The following is a 12008-nucleotide window of genomic DNA, read 5'->3' on the forward strand; positions in this document are numbered from 1 at the left end:
TCATCTTTTAAAAAAAAAAAAAAAAATTGAGGTTTGGGTGTATAGGTATTGCCCTTGTGGGCCTTACGTACAATAAAGAAAAAAAACAGTCAGAGGCCATGAAGGACATCATGGTAAAAGATATGATAAAATAATATATACATATAAGTATGTCATTCCAACTTAATTACAATTTAACATCTCCACGTGTCTAAAGGCTTGTGATTAATCGGTTACCTTAAACACCCCTTTAATTTGGGATTACAAAACTAATTATACCACCGACATTGATTTAAAATTAATGATTGTCTACAAGTGTCAATAACACGAAATGCTGTTTAGCTCACGAGCTTTATCACTCTATCACCAACCTGTCTTAATCACCAAAACTTATACATGCTATTGCTATTGAAACATGACATTAAACCGCCCAAATCCCTATGTTAATTGTGTGTGTATATTATCATATGCGGACGTAAAATACGGATCACTTTTTAAAGTTATGGATAAATGAAATGATAAGTGAAACTCACTACTTCAGAAACTACATATTCTAAATCAACGGTGAAAGAGTGGTCCACGTTTTACATCCACATACCAAAATTCATACATACATATACATATACATATACATATACATATACATATATATATATTTTCCTATGTGGATCAAAAGTGTGGAATAATTTTGTGGACTTGTTTTTTAACCATGGATGTGGTGGGTTCCATAATAAATGTGTGGTCTCCACTTATGTTGTGTTTTATTATAACCATTGGATTTTAGTCCACCAAAGTTGATCCACACTTTTTGATCCGCATAGGAGAATCCCAATATATACATATATATATATATATACATGTCGTGCGTTAAATTAATTGTACTATTTAAAGTTTATATTTTGGTTTGACGCCGGCTCGAGACTTTCCTCGCCAGTGATTAGTTGCTTTAGACCAACCCAACCCTGGCAAAAGGACCTATCAGTTTCCTGGTTAATTTTAAACTAATGACAAGCAGATGCATGCTTCCCCTTTTTGCAGCACTTGCTTGTTAGGTATGTCTATTTGGTCAAGTTGGCAGATTGAAAAGTATTAATGATATTTAATTTGCTTTATTTCTTCTGAAGAATATGCTGATCAGTTGACTGTTGACCAAATTATGCCCTACTTTGTTCGACCAAATTAGGTTTGAAGGTACTTCTAAACACCTGTTTATGTATCATCATCATACCCTACAGCACTTCAAACTAAGCTTCTAAGGTCCAAATTAGGACATATATATATATATATATATTTATGTTTCTTATGAAACCTTTGTTAGTGGATGTTTGTTTCTTCGTTTTCCAAAGCAAGTGTCTCATGCAAGGAATTAGATCAAGTGTTGAGTTGCTTCTCTTGACTGAATCCTGTTTGCAAATACATATAAAGGTGGCTTAAACAGTATATATAATGATATTTGGGGAGCTAGAAGAAGAGGTGTAAATAGATAGATGGTATGTTTGTTAAAGCGTATACGTTAACATATACCGAATATCTTATTTACGATAACATCTAACACTAAAAAACACCGACGAGTTTATATCAAAAATAGGCTAGCGTACGTATGCTGCTAAAATTATCAAGTATAAACTAGTGTTTGTTTTAAAGATACTTGCTAACACCAGACAATTAATTTGATACCTTATAAACTAGTTTATTTTTAAAACGTTATAAACTTATTTTTCCCAACATAAAATCTACCATCAAAGCCTATCTCAAACTTTATAAATTAAGCACCGTTGTTGCCACCAAACCTCATCGATTTGTTGGGCCTGACACTGACAGTGCTAACATAGCCCAGTAAAGAATGTACAAGCCCATTAGAAAGTTTAAAAGACGCAGGAAAAAAAGAAGAGAAAAGGTTGGGCTTTGATTCTGGGTCGGCGACAAACGTTCAATTGGGCTCTTATCGACAAATGCTCAACGGCGCCGTTTCATCTACAGTCTACCATCAAACTGGAATTTCTCCTTGCTCGAAGCCTGCCTGTGCATGCTAGTACGAGAGTGAAACCCAGGACCCAGCCGTCGCAGCTACTCGGGTATCTCTCCAGAAACTCCGACCACTGAAAAAAAAAAATGGGTCTGATTCGTAACCAAAATCTCCATTTCTTCACGAATCGGAACCCAAGTAGGATGAGCAAATCAACACTAATCCGTCTCAGATCATTGCGCTTTTGCACCTCGCAAACCTCTTCTCAAAACGACAGCAACAGTGTGAAAGAAATCACTGATATCCTCAACCAGACAACCAATTGGAAGTCCCTTTTGGGATCTTCTAATTTTCGCAATAAGCTAAACGCAAACGTGTTTTGCACCATCATCCATGAAAACAAGGTAAGCGATCCCAAACGCCTCCTTCGATTCTTCGAATGGGTCCATTCTCATGTGGGTATCCGTCCAAGTTTACAACCCTCTTCGATTCTCGCAGTGATTCTATGTAATTCTCGTCTTTTCCCGCTCGCCAGGGTTGTAGTAGAGCGCATGATAGAAGCCCGTATACCGCCTTTAAAGATTTCAGATTCATTTGTTAGGTATTGTAGTGAGTACAAAGCGCCTGATGGAATGATGTTTGACATTTTGGTTGATTCATTGAGGAAAAAGGGATTTTTGGGTGAAGCTAGTTTTGTGTTTTTGAGCGCCAAGGATGAAGGATTTTTGCCCAGCTTGATGTCTTGTAATTCTTTGTTGAAAGATTTGTATAGGGCTAAAGAAATGAATCTTTTTTGGAAGGTATATGAAGGGATGTTAGAGGCTAATGTGACTCCTGATGATTATACTTATACCAGTTTGATTGGTGCATATTGTAGAGTTGGGAATTTTAAAGAGGCCAAACTGGTTCTTCTTGAGATGACAGAGAAGGGGTGCAGCCCCAGTGTAATTACCTATAATGTGGTAATTGGAGGGTTGTGCAAAGCTGGAGCTGTTCATGAAGCTGTTGGGGTAAAGGATTTGATGCTTGACAAGGGCCTGGTTCCAGATAATTATACTTATAACACACTTGTAGATGGGTTTTGCAAGAAAAAGAGATCAGCAGAGGCAAAATTGATACTAGAGAAAATGCATGCGGTGGGTTTAAATCCTGACTATATTACCTATACTGCTCTTATTGATGGGTTCATGAAGGAGGGAGATGTAGAGGAGGCTTTTCAAATCAAGGACGAGATGATTAATCGCAGAATCAAGTTGAATGTTCATACATATAATTCACTGATTGGTGGATTGTGCAGGGTTGGTGAGACTGAGAAGGCAGAAGCTCTCTTGCGAGAGATGATTGAGAAAGGCACAAAGCCTGATACTCGGACTTATAATTTATTGATTGAAAGGTGTTATCGTGGAAAGAATAAGGAAAAGGCTTATGAGTTGCTTGTTGAAATGAAGCAGCGGAACCTGGTACCAAATGTGCACACATTTGGTGTGATAATTGATGGCCTACGCCGTTGTGGAGACCTTCACGAAGCTAATAGAATTTACAAGGAATTGATAGCTGGGGGTTTAAGACCTAATGCTGTTCTATGCACAAATCTAATCAATTGCCATATCCAAGAAAATAGGCTTGAAGATGCAGTGAGGTTTTTTCAGACAATGAAAGACAGTGGGGTTTCGCCTGATGTGGTTTGCTACAATTCTCTTATAATTGGCCTATGCAAGGCAAGAAAGATGGAAGAAGCAAGGGCTTACTTAATTGAAATGGTTGAGAGGGAACTTAAGCCAAATGATTATACCTATGGGGCTTTCATCCAGGTCTATTGTAAGGACGGGAAAATGCAAGTTGCTGACAAGTACTTCAGAGAGATGCTGGGTAGTGGGGTTGCGCCGACTGATTTCATCTTCTCAGCCCTAATAGAGGGGCACTGTAGACAGGGTAATACTACAGAAGCCTTCTCAACATTTAGATGCTTACTTGGGCGAGGTGCACTTCCAGATGTTCAAACTTACAGCGTGCTTATCCATGGGCTATCAAGGAATGGAAAGCTTCAGGAAGCCATGGGGGTTTTTACTGAACTTCTCGAGAAGGGTCTGTTGCCTGATGTATTTACTTACACCTCTCTCATTTCTGGTTTCTGTAAGCAAGGTGATCTAAAAGAGGCTTTCCAGCTGCATGAAGAGATGTGTAAGAAAGGAATTGATCCAAACATTGTTACTTATAATGCATTGATAGATGGACTTTGCAAGTCAGATGAGCTAGGGAGGGCCAGGGAAATGTTTGATGGAATCATGGCCAAGGGATTGTTTCCTAACGAATTCACATATGCTGCAATTATTGATGGCTATTGCAAATCTGGAAATTTAACTGAGGCATTTCAGTTGTTTGATGACATGGCATTGAAAGGTGTTGCACCAGATAGTTGCATTTACTGTATCCTCGTTAATGGTTGCTGCAAAACAGAAAATATGGAGAAGGCTGTGTTCTTGTTTAGTGAAATGGTGCGAAAAGGCCTGGCATCAACTGCCTCCTTTAATGCATTGATTGATGGCATTTGCAAGTCAGGGATGCTAACTATAGCTAACGAGTTCTTTGAAAGTGTTATAGATGAACATTTCACACCAGATCACAATACCTACACAATTCTAATCAATTATCACTGCAAGGCTGGAAGAATGAAAGAAGCAGAGCAGCTCCTTTTGGAGATGCAAAGGAGGAATCTGTTGCCAAATACTTCAACATACGCTTCACTTTTACATGGTTATGACAGAAAAGGATGTAGTTCTGAGATGTTTACTCTTTTTGAGGAGATGGTGGCAAGGGGTATTGAGCCTGATAACGTGACTTTTGGAATAATTTTCAATGCTTACCTTAAAGATGGTAATTTGATGAAAACCTTGAAGCTGATGGATGAGACGTTAGGGAAGGGCGTGAACGTGGACAGAAGTGTGTGTGATGCACTAATAGATGTCCTGAGCGGCAAAGAGGAATTTTCTGAGGTGCTAAAGTTACTTGATGAAGTAGAAGAGCAGGGAAATAAGCTGAGTTTTGCTATGTGTAAGACTCTAGTCTGTGGTTTTCATAAAGCAGGAAGTATAGACAAAGCAGAAGTGGTATTGAAACGCGTGGTTAAATCTAAATGGCTTCCAGACTCTACTTGTTTAAATGACTTGATTGTTCAAGGCAAAGATGATGCGAACTCTGAGAATACCACCAGTTTTCTGAAGCAAGTAGTATTAAGAGATGCTCATCTGGCGTAGTTCATATTGCTGGACGCGAAAACTGGAATTTCAGCTCCTCTGAAATGGTTTCTACCTGCACTCCACGGATCATTTATACAATGGTGGGCTGGTGGCTTGAGCAGGTTGTTTCAGAGAATCCATGCCGTGCAAAAAAATTGGACGCCTGGTAGTCGGGCTGCTGGTTTGCGCAAGCGTGGCTTCTTTCTAATTAATTATGGGAGATTTAGCCACAACGGTTGATCCAACACTTGTAAAGGTAACTGTAACATGCAATGATGTAACTATTCTTTGCTTTGAGAAATTTCCTATTTTTTTCGCTGTCGTAGGTAGAGGGTGTTCGGATATCCACCACAGATAAACACATATTTGGATTTAAAATAGCAATGGAGAAGAATTGTTGATATTTGCAGTGTTCAAACCTTAGAGCAGGCAGCTTGTCACTTTTCTAGTTGTGTTTGAGAGTACTCTAATTTTGCTGTAGATTATGAGGCTTTTATATTTGTAGTTTGCTGGCGACATGTTGTTCATGACCATTTGGCGATAAGCGTAGTTAGTTATCTTTCCTGACTTGGAGTTTACGGTGTATGTGATCGAAGTTCGAACCAACCAGTTAAGATATTTACTCGCCCAATCCTGGTTCAGAGATTGAAGTGCTCCCTATGTGTTATTTTGGGAATTTTAGATCTCACTATGATGGGCAATTTCTCTAGGTTTTATGCTTTGACTTTGAAGTTCTATCTTCTATGCTATGTTGGGTAATGGGCCTAAAATGGGCTCTAGCATTCTCTTGATAAGGACATCGGCAGTAACCACCAAGAGAATGCTACAGCCCATTACAAAAGGCCCAACTGTTGGAAACAGCGTCGAGTCTACGCGTTTTATCGGTAGCCGCGCCTCTTTCTTTTAGATAACTGAAATCGCGCTGCCGGGAAAAAGGGGGAAAACACAAATTCTGTGAATCTGATACGAGAAAGAAATCTCGGACTAGAATGGACCGCGGAAGCGACATGGAGAGAGACGAAGATGACTCGGTGAGCGAAATTCTACGGGATCGATTCAGGCTCTCAGCAGTCTCCATCGCTGAAGATGAAGGTTCGTTCCTTTATACTCCACGAATCTCTCTCTTTCGTTTATGATTAATGTTCAATTGTAAGATTCTTTATTCGATTATCTTAGATTTTATCGGTAATTTTCTCTGTTTCTGATTCCCTGAGCAGCAAAGAAAAACGGAATGGAGATATCTGAACCAATAGTGGCTTGCATTTCCGATTTGGCCTTTAAGTATTCAGGTAGAAAATTAAAAGCTCAATTCTCTATTGGGTTCTAAACCAATAGGATTTTGTCTTTGGGTGTTGTTTCACAATTGCATTCCCTTTGCACTACGACTTATGAATTGGATTGATAATAACCTGATTCAGTGCTTTCTTGATGATGAGATTCTGTATTTGGTATGTAGGATTTGACTATGTTGAACCACTAACTAAAGCTTCAGACTGATGCCTTAACTGTATACATGAGCCACCTAACTAATTGGCATATCGTTTGGTTGAATCATTGTTATGCTCTTCACCTAAGTTTTGGAGTTTAGTCACTGCCACAGTGTTGGATGTAGTCGCTGCAAAGCTAGTTTGTCAATTTGAAGTTTAAATTAGAAAGATAAAATTTGAGTTAATGAAATGGATTCCATTTCTGAATACAGAACTGTTGGCTAAGGACCTTGAACTTTTTGCGCAGCATGGTGGTCGTAAGACTGTGAACATGGAAGATGTCATTCTTACAGGTAAGTGTTTTTGAGTTCTTTAGTTTTTTCTTTTTAGGCGCACTAAGTTTGAGTTTGATGTCTAGTTCTCTGTTTTTGTTGATTGCATTATTAATGGGTCTTTCCCATATCCTGAAATGGAGAGGGATAGAATGATAGATAACCTTTACTTTTAAATTAAACAACATTCCTGCTTTAGTTCTTTTTGATGCATTAGCATTGGTTCTCTTGTATTTCAGCCCGTAGAAATGAACACCTAACTACCATATTGAGATCCTTTTGTGACGATCTGAAAGCAAAAGAACCACAACATGAGAGAAAGCGGAAGAAATCATCGAAAAAGGATGAAAATGCTGATGGCGTGGTGCATATTCCAGATTTTTAAAAGGCAGCCATAGAACTATAATCAACCGCACATCAAGTTGACATAGAGTCCTGTTTCTATGTTAATTAATAGCATCCCATTGAAGGACGGTGCATCTGTCTTTGAGCTACCGAGGTTCCAGGGGATATGAAGTACAGCTCCTGTGCCATGTAAGTTCTTTTTCTAATCCAGATTACATAATCAAGATCGGTCCGAGATAGATGTCACTTCTGATTCTATTGCTGCTTTATATATTATTCTAATTTTGTATAGGACTTTTTACTGAAGTCATTAATGTTGGCTAGTAGTTGAGAACTTTAGATGTGAGCCTTTTGTCAATGATCAGTTGATTCAGTTCCTTGACTCAGACCACATGGCCCATTCAAAGTCATGGGTGGGTAGATGGAAAATGACTGGTTCTCAAGGACAGAAAGTATGACTAGTTCATTGGTGCTGAGTTTTCTATATTTATAAGCAAGTAACACGGAATCTGAAAGGGAACACATAGGCTTTTGTTTTTGAGTTTATTGTTTGGACACACCTGTTCTTATTGCAAAGCTCCTGCTCAGCTGCTCTATGCGTTATTGTTGGGATTGAGCTTAAGTATCACTGACTTTTGAGTGGATCGACCTGAAGCCTGCAGTTAAATGAGCTCGAGCTTGGGCCGTAAACTTGACCCATGATCGCTCCTCACTTCTCTGCAGCTCTTATAAATTTTTTTGGTTTTTTTGGTCAGATTTTTATTTTCAAGAGTAAAGGATACCAATTTGGTAGAGCTTGTTGAAGCTGTTGATAATGGAAGCAGATGAAGATATCATAAAGATGGGTTGGTAAATATATGAAATGTTCTTTGAAAAGCAAGTAAATAGAGAGACCTGTTAGTTTTGCAGATAACATAAATAGAGACATATTGTAGGGTTCTTTTCTTGTTACCTTTTAGTGAAATGCTATGAGGAATCATAACAGATGAAATAGATAGCATTATTGACAGAAGCAATCCAGCTAACTTTTAGAAAAGTCCATCAATTTACTTCTTGAAACACAAAAGGCAAGAACCAAACTAGTGTGATGTGATTTTCAGACGTATGTTACAGAAAAAAAATACTATAAGAGAACTTAGTATGAGACATGTTAATAAAAAAAAATTCACTGTTTTCAAGGGCGGGAAGGAGCTTCGACTAGGTTGAGTTCAATATGAAGATCTTGAGAGCATGTCTAATGGACACTTGATAACACATTTTCAAGTGTTGAAAAGTGAACTTTATGGAAAATTTAGAGTGTTAGAGTTCTACAATGAAAGAAAATGAACTCTTGAAAACACACTTTCTTGATAATGACACTTGAAATATAGGTTGTTGTTAAAAATGACAATTGAAATATGAAGTATGTATATAGTTGATGAATAGTGAAGAGAGATGATGAAAAGGAAGAGAGAGACGATGAAAAGTAAGAAAGAGAAAATAAAGAAGATTAGTATAAAGTGTTGAAAAGTATAAAGTGTTGATGAATAGTGTATATTGTGGGATCCACTCACCTAATTAAGTTATGTCACCTAGGAAAGAGTAGAAGAGAGGAATGATTTTGAAGTGCTTGATATAGTTTTTATCACTGGAGTTGCTCTAAACTACTTTTTGTCAGAATCTATGGAAAGCTTCACACTTTACACTCCTCAAAAACCCTGTTTAACTTTCAAAAAGACTGATGCTACGCGCCAACAAAACAAAAGCTCTTGTAGTTTCTGACGAAGAAGAAGAAGCTTCATCCACACGCGCACCGACACTGTGTGGGGTTTGTCTTGGTCACCTTCTTTACCCACCCACTCAGCCAGCCGTTGATGTTTTCTGCTCCTTCATCAGTCCTTTACGCTCAAACGTTGGAAACGGTTGAATCCTTTTGTCGTGTTGTGCTTCGTGGGTCCCAAATTTCATGAATACATAACATGGATCTAGGGAGAGAGAGGCGAGTACGTAGAGTAGAGGTGCTCGTACGTACACCATATTGTCCGATCTATATACCATTTTAGGTGAGATATCACACATCATGTTGGCCCAATCACTAACTCCCTTGATTTGAACCCTAACCCCCCCCCCCCAAATAATTAAACTCGGACTTCATACATACATACATACATAACTATATGTGTGTGTGTGGATATATCTATAGATATAATATATGTACTTATTATAGTTAACCTTACTGCTTATAAAAGGAAGCAATTGAAGAAGTGAGAATGAAATTGATGCATAAAAATCGTTTTGTTATTATTGAAGCTGTTTTGTCTCCAAAGGCGTGGCAGCTTTTATCTGCAAAGTACAACATTTGCACATGAAGAAACAAAAGGTTCCTCCTGACATTGTCCTTGAGACTCTGTACTATGGCCTGACTCATAAAACTCGACAAGTTTTCTATTCAATCCAGAAGCCGTTCATCCTTTTTCACCACAAAAAAGGGAAGAAAAAAAATTCAAAACAGTTAATATTCTTTTTATAGTCTATTCACTCTATTGAGTTGCTGCACCGCTAGTTTACAATTTCTATGCTATTCTTTCTTCTTCTTCTTCTTCTTGTTTCCTAACAAATAATTTTGACTATGGAAGCCCATGCCTTCAAAACGATGACAAGTGTGTTGCGTAGGAGCTGAAAATGACAGCCCATTCCGGTTGTCCCTTTCATGTGATATAAACAACACATGTACATCTAATGCCCCATCTGCCCACCGTTACCACGTGATCTCTTTCCCCACATTACGTCCAAGAATAACAATTTGACTCTCACTCGGAAACTGCCATTCAAGTTACACAATCTACTAACTAAATATGTTAAAAAGTCTCGTATCATATCACTTCCTTTAAGGCCAAGCAATATGATTTATAAATATAACCCAATATAATAACCATTGAGGTACCTTGTAAAATGACAAACCCACACGAGCCATGGATCGAAAGTGTGAACAATATCTCAAATGATCTACCTCCAAACTTTTTTCTCATCATCTTCTTCTTCTACCGTATCTTCTTACTTTCTTCAAATTATAACAAAACATAATTTACATCCTCTATGTATAATAATTCATGCCTAGCCAATTCAGTCCTTCCTATTATTTTTCAATTTTTAATTATACAAAGGCTAATTGGTGATAAGTTTCAAATATGTATTTACATAGTTGACAATTTGAATATCAATCATATGAGTTTTGGAGAGAAGAAGAAAGACTGACTAGGATTGTCAGTAATAAATAGGCATAAATACAATTTTGTTGCTCCAATTAGTAGTCATGGAAAGCTAAAAAAAAAGTGAATGTCAAATTTATATATATATATATATATATATATTTTCGATCTTTAGCAATTTGGACCAAAATGAGAAATGAAACAAATGGTTACGGTGTGCCGAGACACGTGTTACCACAACTCTAAAATGTCTTAAGCCGTCTTTAATGAGTTGACAAATAAGAGAAGGACGTGTGGGTAGTAATTGAACAGTAACGGAATAAATGCTTTTCCGATCCTTTTACGCAGCGCCCAGTATTCGAATTCTGTTACCGTTCTGACAGTTTCTTACCGGCTCCCTCTTTGGCTCGGCTTAACGGCTTCAAGCTGTATATTTTGTGCCAACCACCATCCAAAACTCAAAATATTTACATCATCACCTCCATTTTAATTGCCAATCTATGTGACATTTGAGATATTAATTGATTATGAACATAGATATAAGATTCCCTATAAGTGATCGGGGGAAAAATTGAGATCTTATTTTGGAGATCTCAACTGAAATTAATAGTGTAAGTGATCGAGATATAATGAAAATCTTATTTTGGGTATATAGAACTACTCATAAATTTTAGGGTCAATTAAGAATATTAACGCCTTATAATTTACAAATGTGTTTGCCAATATGACAACTATGTATTTTGAAGATTCCCGTATACTCCAATTCACCCAATTAAAAATATCCAATTATGTTTAATGAGTGTTTTTAATATGCCAATTTTTGTAGTATACAAAATAGGCAACAAACAAAAAAAAGAGGATAATTAATTATAAAGAATATTATTACTCTAATTAAAAATATAATAAAAGGACAAATAAGTCAGGATGAAATGATTGAGCATCCAACTTGCTTTCCTACCAAAAAGTTGCCAGCGAAGACAAAAGGAGAACCAAAGTGTCATTCCCATTAATAAATTGGACTTATTATTAATTATTTAATAATATAATTTATATTCTTGGAGTAGACAAGATATATCCGGTGTATTAAATAGGACAGCTTGTAATGTTTCTTGATTCACGATGCCATGTATACAATTTTCTTTACGACACTCACATGTTCAATGATTTTTTTTGAAATGTTAGGGAATATGTATAATGATTATTGCGATTGAGTAGGATAAATAATAAAGTAAGAAAATAAATATATAATAAAGGAGATCAATATCAGTCCAAACGGATTTAATTAAAGCAGTGTAAAATCGAAGATAGTGTTTTACAACATGTCATTTAAGATATAATTTGCTTTCCATATGGGTGCTTTACATCTTTTGAGCTTCACAAATAAAAGTAACACTTCATTATCCTTGCAACATTTGTCTAGATTCATGATCCAATTTCATTAGTTACATCATGACAATAAACCAAATATAATATTATGTCAAAAAGGAAAAAAAATGCAATATTTGCTCTTAATTTTTGAAAGAAAAATGTTTCAT

At 36.9% G+C, this 12008-nt stretch overlaps 2 protein-coding genes across 2 annotated transcripts; both read left to right on the forward strand.

Annotated features, from left to right (window-relative positions):
* The first annotated feature begins 1977 nt into the window (after window positions 1-1977).
* LOC119984077 (pentatricopeptide repeat-containing protein At5g61990, mitochondrial) lies at window positions 1978-5679 on the forward strand. Its single transcript, XM_038827840.1, has one exon. The coding sequence runs from the start codon at window positions 2092-2094 to the stop codon at window positions 5197-5199; it is 3108 nt and encodes a 1035-aa protein (XP_038683768.1). The 5' UTR covers window positions 1978-2091; the 3' UTR covers window positions 5200-5679.
* LOC119984083 (protein MHF1 homolog) lies at window positions 5307-7667 on the forward strand. The gene is made up of 5 exons (XM_038827850.1): window positions 5307-5437; window positions 6089-6273; window positions 6399-6470; window positions 6881-6961; window positions 7180-7667. Exons 2-5 carry the CDS (start codon window positions 6171-6173, stop codon window positions 7323-7325), a joined length of 402 nt encoding a protein of 133 aa, XP_038683778.1. The 5' UTR covers window positions 5307-5437; window positions 6089-6170; the 3' UTR covers window positions 7326-7667.
* Window positions 7668-12008: the final 4341 nt, after the last annotated feature.

The sequence above is a fragment of the Tripterygium wilfordii genome, chromosome 18 (genome assembly GCF_013401445.1).
Source record: "Tripterygium wilfordii isolate XIE 37 chromosome 18, ASM1340144v1, whole genome shotgun sequence".
NCBI lineage: Eukaryota > Viridiplantae > Streptophyta > Magnoliopsida > Celastrales > Celastraceae > Tripterygium > Tripterygium wilfordii.